General features: G+C 34.9%; 1 protein-coding gene across 3 annotated transcripts in view; it reads left to right on the top strand.

Moving 5' to 3' along the window:
• LOC110379389 (frequenin-2) overlaps positions 1-15,674 on the top strand; it is a 148,272-nt gene extending 132,598 nt beyond the window's left edge. For all 3 annotated transcript variants that reach the window (XM_021339055.3, XM_021339054.3, XM_021339052.3), the window contains 6 exons: positions 5,994-6,018; positions 6,101-6,149; positions 7,487-7,576; positions 8,375-8,453; positions 10,651-10,739; positions 11,072-15,674. In XM_021339055.3, coding sequence (XP_021194730.1) covers positions 5,994-6,018; positions 6,101-6,149; positions 7,487-7,576; positions 8,375-8,453; positions 10,651-10,739; positions 11,072-11,239 — 500 coding nt within the window. In that variant the 3' untranslated portion in view covers positions 11,240-15,674. The remainder of the gene's footprint in view (positions 1-5,993; positions 6,019-6,100; positions 6,150-7,486; positions 7,577-8,374; positions 8,454-10,650; positions 10,740-11,071) is intronic.
• The last annotated feature ends 2,830 nt before the right edge of the window (positions 15,675-18,504 follow it).

The following is an 18,504-nucleotide window of genomic DNA, read 5'->3' as shown; positions in this document are numbered from 1 at the left end:
CTTTGTTTTTAAAAAACAACACAATGATTGCGGATGCTTTGATTGTCATGAAACAAAGCAAAGGTAGACCATAAATCTAATGATCGTTTACTATAGTATTACGTTTGTATATAGTTCATCGTTTAACTAGAGGCATAATAACAACGGCTGTAATCTAAGATGCTGCTGAAACTACATTAAATGTTAGCACACGATTTATGTCAGCAATTAACAACTCGCTTACATCATGACAGTTGTGGTAGTTCCAGTTATCCCCGCAAGATATTACATCTAGTGGTGATCTTAACTTAGATCTCCCGACTATTACTTGAACATTGCACTCCGTGTAAGTTCGTTATGAAAAATATTTGATAAAATTGGTATTGTTTGGAAAGGTATAACAGCAACACGGTGCGTGAAAACTGTCTGCATACAAATCATTTCTGGGTCAGTGATTAAGAACACGTATAGCTGACACAGTTACGTTTGAGAAATACATTTTTCACACCCTATTTTTTATATAACTGTTGTTTTTGGTGCTCTAGTACTTGTGAACAACATGTGCTAAAATATCCGACGTAAGTTATTTCAATAAAGTTAATTTAATAACCTTACCAATTCAATCTAGGTTAGTAATCAATCCGCACAAATTTTACTAACACGAAAGTACGAATTGCAATCCTTCAGATGTACTGAATTTTAAAAACTAATTCTGAGATATCATGCTGATCATTTTATTATTTTCGATCGCGTCCTTTCGTGTACTAGCAATACAATAGTTGGAAGGATCGTATTATCTTATTCATTTTACAACCAAAATAACAAAACAAAAATTCTACTCAAACTAATTAATATTGGCTCTCTTCAATAGAATGCGGTTTAATTGCCTTTAGTAGTCCCGTTTCTAAAGTTAAAGTAAATTAATTAATCGCTATCTTATCTCAAGACTTTAGGTAGCTGGATTTATCCATCGTTCATCTTCAGCAAGTATTTAGTTCACTAAAACTTAGTTCAAGCTAAGTACTAGAGTTGATTACATGTAAATAATAGTTTTAGGAAGCTACAGAATAAAAATTCAATTTATGGTTTAAAATCACAAATAGTTAATACGATTCTGAAATCTTTTTATCCCCAAAAAGTATACACAAAGCAAATTTTTCAGTTGTATGTGCGATGAATACTAAAATATTCAGATAAAATACTTGCACTTTCCACCTTTTTCGTTTTCAAACACTATTTTATGTCTAACAATAAAAAATGTATCAGCAATTACTTTTTGTCTCATTGAGGCTTTGTTACATAAATGGCTTATTTAAGTAGCGCCAAGAGATACAGTCGTGGCCTTCTTTCTAAGCACCTTCCAATAATTTCCCATGAGTAACCCACAGACACTGTCTGGCATTCATATCGAAAATCGCTCCCTTTTCACTTTCTTCTTAGATACCGATTCGAACAAAAACTAACTTCGTCCATAAATATAACAGAAAATATCGTTTTCACGAATATTTTTTGTGAGCTTTATGAATTATTAAGCATCGATTTTAGATTTTCTGTCTTGTAATGCCCATTTTTTTCTTTACAAACTGTCCAATATCAAAGCAATTACTTTACGAGATTCGTACAAATTAACTGTTATATAAGCATGACTCTGCAAAATCTACGATAGGTACTCTATGTATCATATATAGCGGTACCTACACACGCAATTTAATAATTCAAATATATTTTACTGTCTGTTGTCCCTGAGTTCGCTTATATTTACTTCGAGAAGGGATACTTCAATCAACGTTGTTTACATTAATGGAATCACAAAAATAATAAACAAAAAATTTTCTTTTAATGTAAGAATTTAGATATGTTCAAACTTTTGGGAAGCCCTAAGACAATGTTACGATAGAGATATGATATATAGAATGATATGACGAAGACTAATGATATCAACATTTGTAAGATTGCACTTTTTTATGTAAACTACATACCTATCAGTTTCATAATTCTTAATTGTGGCAGGACACGTGCACATACAGTATTTTTAGCGATACTATTTTTTTATAGTACAGTAGGTACAATATATGCAAAAAAAACTGCTAGTAGGCTTTTTGACAGGGTCAAATCCCAGGAATGTCTGTAATCTATGGGAATCAATGTTGATCCAGTGTCGTGTAAGTAGTTCGAGGTACTATTTCAGCTTCCCTCCTCAGTAATGATTGATTGGTCTTAGTCTCATGTGCGATTAGGCATGTGAAATATCTTATAACCTTCGTAAGTGGTCATACTGCTTTTACTCAACATTTCTATAAACAGTGTGACGTTATTAATATATCTATTGCGAGGGAAGTTACAAAAATGACGCAACGACTTTATATTGATTTCAATACAATAATAGCAATTTGTAGATAGTGTACAAGTGAATATTCGTATTCAAATAAATGTCTTGGCAAAGTGATCGAAACCTATGTATTTCAACAAATTTTAAATAGATACTCTACTGCATTTACTTTTTGTCTATCACCAAATGCTGAAAAATTCAACAAAGTTTCGAATGAAGATCTTACTAGAGAAAAAGTTAATTGAACGAAAACTACGAGCCAGAATTGTTACAAGGTAATTATGACAAAAACCAACTTTGTAGTTCACCAGTTCGAACTCTCGATTCCAATTAAAAGTTTTCTAATTCAAAACTTTGTAGCTGACAGTCGTAACATTACAAGAATGAAGGTGTTGAGGTAAGAACGTTCGTTGACGCACCGGCTTCTGGGTTTCGGCTCGCTGCTGCGTCAGCAATCGCGTCCCCAATTGTCGGATGCGCAGCCCCAACGGCTTCGTGGCTTAGCTGGGAGTAGGGCTGCCATCTCGAATTTCGCCAAACCCGGACAAACATTAAAAATACCCGGACATTTGGCGTAAATCGCATTTTTTCCCGAACGAGTACGATTTTTTTTAAACAAAATAATACCTAATTTGTAATCCATTTAATATTAACATTGACTTAAATTCAATGAGGTGCTTCCTTACATGAAAAGTGTCCGGGTTTTCCCCGGACACTTCTTGAAACCCCGCCCGGACGGCCCCCGGACGGCCTCCAAACGAGGACAAATCCGGGGAAACCCGGACGGATGGCAGCCCTAGCTGGGAGGCTAGATGGCCTAATTACAATTTAATGGACCCAACACTGGACAACGGTATGACTGTTATCCGGATATGTTTTATAACGTTTTTTACATTTCTTAATTTTGAGAGTTCAACCGTTACCTACAGTAAGCTAAAACTTTGCAAAGACTTCAAGAACAACTAAAACGTTTTCCAGTTTTACCTTGTGTTTTTGCGCATAGGGAGGTTAGTAAGCAAATTATATTTATCGGCCGCAGGCGGACTGACCTTTACCAAACAAACGGAAATTACATCCTTATCTCTTTCATCTGGGCCTATTATTTCGATGTATACTTGCTATTAATATAGTTACCGACTACCCTTCTATTTTGCAAAACGGCCTCAAAAAGAAAGCCTTCTGGCCAACTTTTCTAATTCAATAGGTTTAGGTGTTGTTCTTTAACACTTTTGTTGCTACCTAATAAGTTTTAAAGATGAAATTATCTACGTATAAGGATGAAATAGTCTACTATGATTAGGTAAAAATCAAAAAGTCTATAAAGATGTTGTTATTCTTTGACGCTAAAAGTACTGGATGGATTTTGATGAAACAGTTATGCATAACATAGAGGGTACTTTAATCCATGAGCAGGAAGTATTTCCCTCGGGCGCAAGTAAATCCTGGGGGTGGAAGCTAGTAAGAATATAAATAAAGGCCTGCCTGATGGGTACGACTAAAAAGACAACGCTTTTGATGTCGGTTTGGAGCGAGAGGGTCACGTCCATTGCGGGGCCATATTTGATTTTATCGGTTTTGGCGTACGCGCCCCAAATACATTGACGTTAACCGCACTTTGAAGATCACTTTACTATTTTATAAGCCCATTTATGATGTTTCTCTGGATACATGCTTTGTGCTCTGCAAGCTTCAAATTGCTAAGGAAACGGAACTATGGGCTAGGATTATATAATCATAACAACACAGTAATGTGTAGTTAACCAAAATAATGCGATCTAATCATAGGACCACAATTTACATTAAAAAACTTCACAAAAAAGAAATTATAACTTTGTACAGTATAGTAGTTTCATTCTTTATGGGCATCGGTAGTGTGGCCAAAATATGTAGTTATATTGTAGTGTGTTTTAACTACTCTGGTCACACTATTTAAAGTGCTAAACAAAATGTCTTGTTGGTTCACTGTTTAATGGTGCGTGAAACTAAACTTGATTAAACCATTGCACGTATTTAATGAGCCTTCGACCAGAGAATTAGCAGTTTAACTTAAAACGTTATAATTTTGACACTATAGAAAATATGTAAGCCCAGAATAAAGCATACTTTATATTGTTTATTGTCCATAATGGTCACAGCATAACATTAATGCTATTTTCTGAGGTATTTATAGCAATAATAGAATGATAAATAGAGAGAAAATGTTGGAAATTGTATATTGTTTTATTCATAATACGTCGTTTGTTTATCAAACTATGAAATGTTAGTCGCTCTTTATTACATAACAGAACTTTACAATTCAAATATGGTGATCCACGGAATCACGGAACGAATTCTCCCATAATACGGCTTTCGATAAATATATATACACTGACCGATAATACTAGTTTCACACGCACCAACATTATACAAAACCAAAACAATGTGTAAATATATAGCACACGTAGATCTAATGGGAGTTAACTAAAAAATCTAGTTTTAGTTATGCACAACATCAAATTCTTTAAACGAATACCCATCGACCAAAATAGAAAAGATTTTTATTAAAATATAAAGTATTCTAGCTGTGTACAAAAGAAGCTAGGTATACAGAACTCTTCTACCTCACACGGGCATAGAGGAATCTGTTTTTCGTCTTTTCAGAAAAAAAATGATTTTAAATCTAGGTGTGCGATATTAAAAAATAAATGAATAAACATTGTAATGTTTGTGAAGAGATCCACTTGCGTAATTGTGGTAATTATCTATGAGCTGGTTCTGAATCAAGATATAATTTTCAAAACTTTTAAAATGTGTAGATATTTATTTAGCAATGCGTGGGGCTCCGAGAATCTAGTGAACTAAGAAAATCTGCATGAAGTGTATGAACAACCTAACAAGCGTTATAACAAGCCGTCGATTTCTTGCAATGCTTACTTACTACATGTTATTTCCGTTATTCCTTAGTTTCTTGTTATGTCTTAGACGTGTTTATTACAAAAATAGCTCCTTTTGCCACTGTGTACGCCTATTGCAATTCATATTAAAAGTAATAACAAGGATTTCTCGGGACAAACAACATTTTGTGTCGAAATCTCGGGCTTATAAGGGTACGCAATTATCAAATGGAATTTCAAATTAATTAAAAAATGAAATGACAACACAAGCTCTTGTAGATACACCATGGATATATTTTTAAAGTAAATGGAAAACGTAGAGCATTCTTTTATGTGTTTTATCCCGTGGGAAAAACTTAATAACATTACAACTAAAATAAAAATTTGATACCTAAGTATTTGCTGTTTTGTTTTGATGAAAACTTGTAGATATGCAATTTCAACTGAAATTTACTTACGTATGGTTAATTCAATAAAGCCTTGTCGAGGGACGTTGTCAAAGAATTATTGGGTCCGAATTTGAACCAGTTGATTTGTTGAGAGGAATTCAACCGATTGAAAATATTAGTGAAGTTACAGTTCCAGCACAATATAGTAATACCTTAGTTCAAATATTTTCTCATACAGTTAGCATATTTATCTCTAAATTATTAATTTTGGGGACATCGGAAATATAATCAAGATTAATTCAAATATTTATTGAGCTAATCATTAAGACTGAAATTAAAAATGAAATGACGACTAGAATACAATTCTAGGATTCTGTTACTTTTTGGTTCAGGTAATTAAATGTATTTTCTTTATTGTTTCAGTTACGGAGAAAGAGATCCGGCTTTGGTATGTATACAGAAGAAAATATTGAAGATTTCCTATTCTTTACATACTTATATAAAACTAATAAACTGATGGTTATTTTTAGGCACAAAGGATTTCTGAAGGACTGTCCAAACGGTCTCCTCACTGAACAGGTACAGTAACATTCAAAATCAAATAAATAGATACCTACATTACCTACTATTTATTTCATTATTATGACATTTCTAAAAGTCTATATACCTATATAAGAAAGTCATGTTAGTTACACATTTTATAACTCAAGAATAGCTGAAAATTTAATTGGACGTAGCTTAGCCCCGGGAGAAGAACATAGGATAGTTTTGGTCACCATCCGGGACGCGAGTGAAACCGCGGGCAGAAGCTAGTTCTTTATAAATGCACAGAAATGATGAAATAATCGTAGAAATCTAAAATAGCTGTTCGCGTGAAAAAATTTCCGTGTTTGAAATTAAAGTTTACATATGGACACACTCGAGAGACATTTAATGGTTACTTAAGCCGTTCCTTAGTGCAGAATTTCTATGAGAATCTGTCACTAAGGAGTGACTTAGGTATAGATAGTTCAACTCAGATTTGCGCGCGGCCCTATGTGTGCGTCGGCTTGTAAATATACAACTTTCATTCGTGTGACAGTGACGTCGTCCGAGCATGACGTGTTCTTATCACTTTTTCTTATGGGTACAGTCGTTTACGAAAATACTAGTTATTCGCGGAGAAATTATTAAGGAGTCAGATAAAGCGTTTCAAAAAATAAAACGACATTCAAAGCTTTTTATTATTAAATATAGTTTTTCATTATTTTTTCATACGTCTTTTCAAATTGACATTGACAGTATCTAAGAATTGAATACTCCTTAAGTACATATTTTCTAGCTCGGGGTACGTGGACAATAAATAAAAGTGTGGACTAAGAATGTAAAAAGAGGTATAATCTAGTATAATAATGTAAACAAAATGTGTGGGGAATTTTAAAAAGTTATATTACTTCGCATAATGTCGACCAAAATAACAAAATAATGAAACTCATAAATGAACGTTTAAGTCAAATTGATGAAAGGATGTGGCGTAATACTTGTCGACATGTAGAAAAGAAAAAAGAAGAATACTATAGACATTTTGACATTGGAGTCAGAATTTATAATTCTCCTTGGTGAGTAGCGAATCCGAAAATTCATCATTTGATTTTTCAAATAGCGATTCATAATCATTATAAATAAATAAACATTAAATTACGTAATAACTGTTTTTCTTTAAACCCCCGTATACAATCCCTAAATAACTGTATTGTACCCGACTGTACCTCTTGTCACGCACACAAAGTTACTGTATATGTACAAGGGTTACCCACACATAAGGCCGCGCGCACAACTGAGTTGAACTTACTATAATCATCAAATGTCTCTGAGTGCGGGGGTTAAACTTTGTATTGCCGACTCAGAATGATTAACGTTTCACTTTCTTCTTACAGGGGTTCATTAAGATCTACAAACAGTTCTTCCCTCAAGGTGACCCCAGCAAGTTTGCATCATTAGTGTTCAGAGTGTTCGACGAAAACAATGTAAGTAGATACATTCTTAACTGTCAAATCTATAAGGACAAATATTCGTTTAGGTGCATTTGCAAGAGTGGATTTGTAATCTCTGTAAGGAAAGCTGAATGTCACTTTACACTTGGCTAGGAAAGGTAGACCAAAGGAATACAAAGAGCTAAGCCTGTCCTGAATAACCTTTGAATATCTTAATTAATGGCATTATCCGTCTCTCGTCACAGCAGTGCCAGCCGGAAACTCTCTCTTACACATACATCATCCTCCGAGCCTTTTTCCCAACCATGTTGTGGTCGGCTTCCAGTCTAACCGGATTCAGCTGAGTACCAGTGCTTTACAAGAAGCGACTGCCTATCTGACCTCCTCCTTGAGTTACCTGAGCAACCCGATACCCCTTGGTTAGACTGGCGTCAGACTTACTGGCTTCTGACTACCCGTAACGACTGCCAAGGATGTGCCAAGGCACCTACAGTTTAACGCGCCATCCGAAACACAGTCAATTCTGTCTCATTTACAAATACAAATGACAAATTTTAAAATGGAAAAATTAAAAAAAAAAACTAAGTTAAAATAATAAGTTTGTAGCAAAATGCAGTTCCTGCAAACACAGAAAACCTCCAGGGGCGCAAACGAGTAGACCTCTTTGGCAAATAAGTTTGAGACGTTTCACTCTTTTGAAAAATAACATCTCTATCCCGCTCGCGAGCTGACGAGATGGTCACAATTTACTTTGATTCAACGAATCGGTATTTAATTCTCAATACTTCAAAGGTAGACCTAATACTATAATTATAATTCTCTCTATTTCAGGATGGATCCATCGAGTTTGAAGAATTCATACGAGCACTCTCGGTGACGTCACGGGGAAACCTAGACGAAAAGCTACATTGTACGTAGTTCACACTTCCATATCGTACTATTTTACTTTTTTATTTATATGTTATGGACCAAGTGATAAATTGGGCAGTATACATAATGCCCGGTCATTATGAAAAATACCCAATATGAGAGTGCAATTTGATAATAATTATTCAAATAATCAAATTGACCGGGCACTATACATATTGCCCGTGACCTTTTGGGCAAAGTAATACAAACATATTTAATTTCATTTTCTTAACATAACACATCCCATATTAATTGACCCAGCATGGAAGTAAGCATGCAACATGCAGCAAGCATGCAACATGCAGCAAGCATGGCTTCTGTCACGGCTCCGGCACTGCGGGGCTCCGGCGGTGCCATGCGAGCTTATCGTCGCAGATGGTTTTCACGCTCACCACCGCAGCTTCGGCTTGCTAGCCGGCACAGCCGGCCAGCCTCAGCCGCGGCGGCGAGCGTTTCAACTATCTGCGCCTCAGCTCGCAGGCCGCCTCGCCCCTCCGCGGTTCTCTCCTACGCAGTTTTGAATTGCACCCTAGGGGTAGGGCAGACAAGACTACGTGGAGTCGGTTTTGCAGCGATTCGTTTTCGTCACTAAGTTCAATTTTTAATACAATGTTTTTAATGCAAATTAAATTCTACCATAAAAAAATCGAGCCAAGAAAAATGAGATCAAGAAAAACGAGGCCGAGTTAGTAAATCAGATGACAATTGTCCAATTAATAATTTTGTATCTAGACTTGTAATTTTCCATTAAAATAGAACATATAATTTAAAACAATAATCATAAAATATGTAGCAAGTAACAGGATTTATTTATTAGAACAACTGCCACCCTCGCACCGCATAAAATATAGCTTTATTATCAAATTGCCCAACTATCATGTAGCAATATAATAATGCCCGTACAATGTGATAAATAAAGAAGTTAAGATAGTTATTAATCACATGGCCCGATAAAGCTAGACATTATTCATAATGCTCGGGCATTATTTATAATGCCCGAATTAATCACATGGTCCGTAACATATATATTGAAAATTGTTTTATGTATATGTATAAAAATGTTATGATAGGGCTCTGCCCATCCATGTATAGTAAGTTCAACTCAGTCGTGCGCGCGGCCTTTTGTGTGGGTAATCCTTGTACATATACAGTGACTTTGTGTGCGTGACAAGAGGTACAGTCAGGTACAAATACAGTTATTTCGGGGTTGTATACAGGTGTTTAAGAAAAATAGTTATAACGTAATTTAGTGTTAATCTTTTTATAACGATTCTGAATCGCTACTTGAAAAATCAAATGATGAATTTTTGGATTCGCTACTTTCCAAGGTGAATTATAAATTCTGACTCCATGTCAAAATGTCTATAGTATTCTTCTTTATTCTTTTGTACATGTCGACAAGTATTACCCCACATCCCTTAATCAATTTGATTTAAACGTTCATTTATGAGTTTCATTATTTCCGTCTTATTTTGGTCGACATTATGCGAAGCAATATAATTTTTTAAAATTCCCCACACATTTTGTTTACATTATTATACACGATTACGTTTTTTTTTTTACATTCTTAGTCCACACTTTTATTTATTGTCCGCGTACCCCGAGCTAGAAAATATGTAAGGAGTATTTAATTCATCTTAGATATTTCACGTCATTTATTTCTTAGACACTGTCAATGTCAATTTGAAAAGACGTATGAGAAAATAATGAAAAACTGTAAAATGTTATAATAAAAAGCTTTGAATGTTTCATTTTTTGAAACGCCACCTGACTCCTTTGAAACATTTTCTCCGTGAAGAACTAGACATTTTCGTAAACGACTGTACCCATAACAAAAAGCGATAAGAACACGTCATGCTCGGACGACGTCACTGTCACACTAATGAAAGTTGTATATTTACAAGCCGACGCACACATAGGGCCGCGCGCAAATCTGAGTTGAACTATCTATAAGACTTTTATAGGACAGATAAACCGATTTTTTGTAGGAGGTCTAACAAGGATTTTCTGAGTCTTTTTGTTGGACGTGTGCGTTGCACAATTGCTATCATCAGTGAAATATCGGTCACAGATTATGGACGTGGTCGGGTAGCCTGAAGTGAATAAATGAAAAATATGCCAATAACAATAATGAAATATCTAAAGAATTTTTTTATTGCATATACAGCATATCTGAGCCATGATGGTTTATGTTCCAGGGGCATTCCGACTGTACGACGTCGACAACGATGGCTACATTACGCGTGATGAGATGTACAACATAGTCGACGCGATCTATCAAATGGTGGTATGTATCAAAACGTAACATTTGATGCTATTATGTGAAAATCGATCTCAGTGGCGTGCACTTGGAGAGGCCTATGTCCAGCATGGACTGCGATAGGCTGATGATGATGATGATGATGATGTGTAACTCGCCATAGATTCCCTCGAAATAAATGTCGAATTTGTGACTTTGATGGGTCAGTCAATAAATGTGTAGTTCTCAATATTCACAGATGTTAGCTTCGGAATATACCCTTCTTTTCTAGCATACCTACTCTTACGTCGGCAAACACTTGCACGGTTGTTAAATATAGTTTTATTCTTTCCTAAATAAAATACTATTGATGCTTCTAGGGCCAGACGCCGCAGCCTGAGGACGACAACACTCCTCAGAAGCGCGTCGATAAGATCTTCGACCAGATGGACAAGAACCATGACGACCGCTTAACCCTGGAGGAATTCCGCGAGGGCAGCAAGGCAGATCCCCGCATTGTTCAGGCTCTCTCACTTGGAGGCGATTAATCTACGGTCATCCTCTCGCCGGATTTCACATTTACTTAGAGAGCTATAATATCATTCCGCCGCTTGTGTTTCTGTTTATATTAATTGAATGCTCGTCTATATTTAAAGTTTAATGTTGTGTTAGTTTAATCTTCATAATTTCCTATTTTTATATATAAGAAGGAAATATTGTTTTGTTTACAGTTAAGAGTTTTAGTTTATTCATGAGTAAGTTATATACAGGTATGTTCATTTCTTTAGCACAGGCGACGGAACAATATAAATGAATATTATTATAAGTAATATTTGCCAATACATTGGAAAGGAGCGAGGCTTTATTTATTGATACATATAATAATTAAATGGTTAATTCGCCCGCTACAATATGTCTTGGGTACCTACTTTATAATACATATTACGATGACAGATACAGAGCTAATCACTGCTCATAATTATGACGTATTAAAATTTTTCACATTTCCTAGTAGGTACAACAAGAAGTTACACAAGCATATAATCTGCTGTATAATCTCGACACCAAGAGTCACAAGAATACTTAAAAATATTAACAAAAAGACACCTTTATTGTAATAGTAAATGTATTCACGATTGGTATTGTAACTATAATAATAGACATTGATGTGACATATATATAACTATGTTAAATGTATGCATTTCATATATTTATTACGTGTCCTCGAGATCCGCTTCGTGTTGGCAAATTTAAAAATGCTCTTCCTCAAGTAAATGAATTCCATATTCAGAGGCCGTTGGGTGAACCGAAAAAGCCATATTTTTTCTGTTGCGAAAAAGGAATGGATCTGTTCATCTCATGTTACTAAGAAAAATAATGTAACGTATTTACATTACGGCCCACAAACCTGTTTCAACTAATGAATTCTGCGAAAAAACTTTTGTCAAAACCCTTTAACAATAACTAGAACTTGAAACAAAATTAAATTCGTGCGAGAGAATGACCGGCGACAAACAGCTGGCTATCGTAATAAGTCGTTAGTGCACTAGGTACTTGAGATAACTTCCGACAAATGCGATTAAACATCATCTTGTAAAAATCGCCTAATCTTAACGTCATCAATAAAACTTACAAGTGAAGGCGTCAGCAGCGGGCGGGCCGACAGTTGCGCCGAGAGTCGCCAGCCGCGGCCACACCGTGCGGCCTGCTGACTCGACGCTAACGAGTTTGATATTTTTCTGCGTTTTGTCAGAACATAACGTTATCACTTTACTGTTGTTGTTGATAAATTGTTAGTTTTTTAAGTGTTGCGCCCCATTAACGTTAAATTTGCATTTTAAGACAATATGAAATTTTTGGCGAACAGGCGTTTTGGGTTTTTACTGCCCCATATTTATAAAAAAATACTCTCATCAAATTTGAGTGCAGGTGTGGCAAAGCCATAAAACGAATTGTGACGTTTTTTATCAAATATGTTTGCTCGTCTACAATTTTTGGAAACTATGTTGAAGACGAGATGCAACATTTTTTAACTTATGAAAATCGTAAATTTAATGATTAAACTTAAGAATTAGACATTGATTTATTTTAAATACGTAGTGAATTGGAGAAGCAATTTGTTAATAATGAAGAATGGTGTAAAATTGTTATAAAAAGGGAATAAAAAATAGTGTAATTGTAATAATGATGATTGTTGAGATGAGCGCGATGCGTTCTAACTGCGCAGTTCTTTTGGCGAGTTTTATCAAGAGGATAAATAAATCGATTAACTTCATTGTATCTATGTTCATGACAATTATCCAAATGTTAGAGCAGTAGTAGATTACGTAGTTTGTGTAAAACATTTTAACTTTGAAATTATAGCACAATTGTAACATTTCCAGTCGCCCAGAGTCGCCTAACCGGCGCATTAAGCACTTTTCTTGGAGAGCACTAATCTTATCATAAAACATAGATATACATTTATAAAATCATTCCCTAATATATATTATAGTTTCTACCTGTATCTATACAACTTAGCCCCTAAGATTGGGGTACCTACATCTCTATCTCCATCCTCTTTCGGGTATTGAAAACATATATTTTGGAGGACTTTTGGATATTTCCGTTTAGCGATTCTCAACATAATGTAGTTGTTAAGAGTCTACTTATTACTTATCGTATAAGAAAGTTACCTACAGCTTTATACAAACATAATTGTTATCTTTTGCTTATAAAGTAAACTAAACTTCTTATGATACATGTAATGGATTTCTATATTTGATTGAAGTTTCGCGGATCTTAACCTTTTCAGCTACTTCTAGCATGGCGTTGTCCGTATAAAATGTTTTGAAACATTAGGTAGGTTTATATTGGTAGTTTTGGATCACGTGTCAATTTGGGTCTTTCAACAGTGTTTGTAGACATTAAGATGCGTTTTTAAACGAACTAGTGTAGGAAATTGTCGCGGGCTGTGCATTTCGAATAGGATAAGTAGCAGATCTCAAGTTGGACTACTGAAAATGTATCTTATACCTACAGCTCTTGTTAATCATTTACCAATTTATTTTAGTTATCTTTGTGGAAAAAAGGCTTTTCTTTCCTTACTTTTACAACTTATGGACGACAGTTTCAGTTGAATGGACTAACCGCAATGCAGGTGTGTACCAGACCCAGACCTGAAATCACACTGAGGTCATATTATAGTTTACTGGGAATGATCTACCATCGGAATATCTAACTTGCTTCAACTTACATCTTACGAGGCGATAATATATTTTGGGTCTAGCTCTTGAAACTAAAATCCCTGCCTCAGTGCCGGGTAACTTGGTCCATATTGCTGATGGCAGGTGTGGTGTATTTTTTAAGTTTTTTTGATTGTTATTATTAACCTACCTATATCGATCGCCATGAACTAGTTACTCATCTATGTATCTACTCAAGGAAACGATTGGTGGAGAATTTCTTATTTACTAACACGGCTATTATGTTACATAAATATTTTTGTGTAGCTATTAGCTGGACTCATGGCAATGACGGACTGAAAGTTAATATTCTCAGCATGGGGACATTTTGCAACACAAAAGCTTGAATCATGAATTTTTCTAGGACTAAGTACCCATCATGATCCTTTTTAAACGCTTTATAACCTTATCTTCGGTAACATCTGCTGAGATTTAAATAATCATATTTAATAATATAAAATAATCATATGAAACGTAATTATATAGACATAGTATTTTTCAGTAGCGAATTTCTTGCTCCATAATTGCATAACTGTTACCGCTTGATAACTTCGATCTATTTTACTGGCTTCTTGGGGAACAGGTAGGTATGCGCCAAACTCGAGCTAGATGGAATTAGGCACGACAAAGTTGGTATTAATACGAACCCAGAATACCGAGATTTTGTAAACCTTATAATCGCATTTCAGTGGAGTTACTTGCAAGCTCCTAAGTTCATATAGATCGAGTACGGACAAGTCATTATTAATTAGAAATGTTTTACAAATCTTTTAACAATCATGTTTCAGTGAGCGTCAAACATTCAACCGATAAAATAACAATTAGGACCTAGGTACCTATTTATAATTTATCTATGTTTAAAGCGAAGGCGCCTAATTGGAATTTCTTGTGCCTAGTTAAAGAGAGAAGTAATTAAAATAAAGTACCTAGGCATTTTAGATCAGTATTCTAACACAGAGGCAGCTAGGTACACATTTTCGTACCCAAAAACCTCTAACGATTGTAACTTTTTTAAAACATATATCAGGTTGATATACCTATTATTGTTTTTTTCGTATAACGTGAAAACCCTCTCCTTTTATCAATAGCAATCCTGGAAAATTCAATATGTCTTAACAATACCTACAATGATGTCAACATTATATGCATGTATATTCATGAGATGTATAAGTATATACTTCGATGACAATGCAACTTCTTTATTCAACTAGCTTTAAAAAACAGACAAGCATAATTTATGTGTCATTTTGTAATGGCGGAGAGTGGAATAAAATAAAAATGAAGATTTACTTGCAATATTGTTTTCTATGGGTCCCCGGGGCGATCAAGTGCATTTTACGTGAGGTTTCACCTTTATTGGCCCATAGGTATATGGTACCCCGTCCAGTCCAATTAACTATCCTTGCCACAGAAAGTAAAATTGTTTCCGACGCAGATTCGGCATTCATTTCCTCGGATCGGTATAAATTGAGATAGCGAGTCACTCACGAACATTTACAAATAAATCTTTAAGCAACTGGGCTCTCTCTCTCGGGGACCCAAAAAATAATCTAAGAAGAAAAATACATTAAAACTTGTAAAGTTACTTCAGCAATATAATCGCCATTCACCGATTTGTAATCATGCCTATTTATAACTGATAATACCTACTTATTCTCTTTCTATGTAAATAGTAATTTATTATTCGCCTACTTTCATAGATATTATGATAATCACTTTTAATAATAATGATGATTAATAATAAACGAAATGAAATGTACTTTGTATTTTTTTTTATCCTGTTTACCTAAACAAAATATTATATCAGGTTTGTGTGTAAAATAAATATAAAATTAAGACCTCTTTACCATCAGATGTTGTCCAACTATATAGTTAGCGTACCGAAATTGAAAGGCCGGGAAAAATATTCAGAATGGACGTTCGTGGAAATTTTTCTCGTGTTAGAAGGAATTCTTGAATACACGAAAGTCACAAAAACCGAAGAAGCTGCAGCTAATTCGAAAACCAAAGCAAAGAAATTATTAGATGTAAAATACCGTAGGTAGTTGACTTCTCTATATGTATATTTGTATTTTTTTGGTCCTTCCAAACAATACTACATATATATAATATATTTTTAATGCGTTTGTTGCCCGTGGTACTACCAATGGTAGTACCAGTAGTACCACGGGCAATTTTTTCTTCCCGTAGTACTACCAAGCGGTCTGGTAGCACCACGGGCAAGAAAAAGCTACCCGTGGTACTACTCGTCGGTACTACGTGGTCAATATTTTAGGTTTTTTTCAACCCTTATGTTGTCACAGTTGATGTAGATACAGCTATTTTAGTTGGTAGTAGTCGCATTATGCAAAGAGTGGATATAAGCAGCTTACCTCCGGTACAATTTGAAGGTATGAACATCCCTTATAACTCAAGCGTGAAAAACCTGGGCTTACATATCGACACTACGTTAAGCTGGCAATCTCATATTGGGAGTGTTAGCCAGAAGGTAACAGGTTTGCTGCGCTACTTTTATCGGTTAAAAAACCTTCTCCCGTTCAACGTGAAAGCGATGCTTGTGCGAACCTTGATCTTTCCCATAATTGACTATGGTGATGTTTGCTTCTATGACCTGAATGCAGATCTGCTCAATAAACTTGACCGGCTTCTCAACAATTGCATTCGATTCGTTTTTAATCTCCGCAAGTACGATCATGTGTCTGCTTATCGAGAACAGCTTAGATGGCTGCCAATTAGGCAAAGACGTGAGATGAGAGCATTAACTACTCTATTTTCCATTCTTCATACTCCTTTTTCACCTCCTTATTTATCATGCCACTTCCAGTTTTTGTGTTCTCAACATGACAGAAATTTGCGTTCCTCCAACAACCGTCTACTCCAATGTCCCTCACATCGCACAGATTTCCTTCATTCCTCTTTTTTTGTCCAATCTATTCTTTTATGGAACAAGTTGCCCTCGGAAATTAGGATGGTAAATAGCCGATTGACTTTCAAATTGAAGCTTCGTGAGTATCTTCACCAGAGTTTGCAGAATTGACACAACTGTGCATTTGATTTTGTGTTATTTATATATGTATTAAAGTTTATTTAATATTATATATATATGTGTATGTATAATAAGTCTATGTACGTTTATATATTTTCGATTTCTCTTATATACATATTTAGTGCACCTGCCATGAAATTTCTCCTCCACCTAAAGGTTGACTGGTAGAGAACGCCTAAGGCGTTAAGTCCGCTTTTGTACATTGTTTTTTTGTAAAATGTGTGCAAAAAGTATAATATTGTCATCCTAGAAAGAGAATTGAAATATTTATATATTTTTTAATGTGAATATATTTTGGTACTATTTCGTAAATAGATCTGTTAGTTGTAAAATTATTCATTGCTCAAAATAGACAAGAGTCAAAAAGACTTAGTTTTTTTTCACAAATAGGAATTGAATGCTTACGCTTTTCGGTACTTAGTACATAAGATAATACGCTTATGTTTGCGAAGTGTAGTAACAAAATGAGAATCAAATATATTTTAGGTATATTTATTTTATGGTATGGATTTAGTGAGCAAATAAGTAATGTCTGGCGGATCTGGGATCTAGGTATGTCTATAAGATTCAACCAAAACTTTTTGGTACCTATTCTATTCCATGTTGTAAGAAAAAGTAAATTTTGATGACATGACAAATTCTTATTCTGAGTTGTAGTTTATTGTTTACCTACACGTAAAATGTCTTTACCATCGGAGATAAGGATAATTAAATGAAAAGGTGGCAATGTACTTGTTGGCTATGATGGGCACCAATATTACAAACTAAAAACCTATAAAAACGATTCTTTGATATGGAGGTGTAGTTCATTTAAAAAATCTTAGTGCTCGGGAAGTTTAACAATAAAAGTAAGTTTGAGCCGCGTACTCAGTGAGCAACAATCGTTTTTTCAAAGCACTAATTACTGATTAATTTATTACAGGAGCAAGTTATTCTGTTAAGAACACCCCATGGGTGTGAACCTGACATGACGAGGAATACGATAGATATCGTTCTGGCTAAACTCAAAGAAAAATGTGCTAGTAGCGATAAGCCCATACCTCGCTTGTATAATAAAACTACAGCAACATTAAGAGATGAAAGTGTACACGTTATCTCAAACATACCATCACTATCTAGCGTACAGCATTGTTTATATCAAACACGAAATTCAGCAGCAAATGTGACAAAAACTATGTTTACAAATGCTGAAGAAGTCCAAGTGCCTGAGAAATATTATGGACTTACATTAGCAGATTACTATATGGATGGCACTAGAATATTACTTTTTGTTTTCCGGATATTAAACACAAAATTAAAGGTATATCAGGATTTTTCGGGGACGCTACATTTAAGGCTTGTCCAAGACCTTTTGGGAAATTATTCACTATTCTCGGAGATATTGGTAGTACAGCAGAAACTACAAAAGTAGTTCCTCTTATATACGCACTATTACCGGATAAAAAACAGCCAACTTATAAAATAATGTTCGATTTAATTAAATGCACTTTGCCACAGTTTCAACCAAAAATTTACCATTGTGATTTCGAGATCGCAGCAATTA

This window comes from Helicoverpa armigera, chromosome 1 (genome assembly GCF_030705265.1).
Source record: "Helicoverpa armigera isolate CAAS_96S chromosome 1, ASM3070526v1, whole genome shotgun sequence".
In the NCBI taxonomy this organism is placed as follows: domain Eukaryota; kingdom Metazoa; phylum Arthropoda; class Insecta; order Lepidoptera; family Noctuidae; genus Helicoverpa; species Helicoverpa armigera.
The sequence above is the reverse complement of the archived record's forward strand: the minus strand, read 5'-3'. Positions and strand labels throughout refer to the sequence as shown.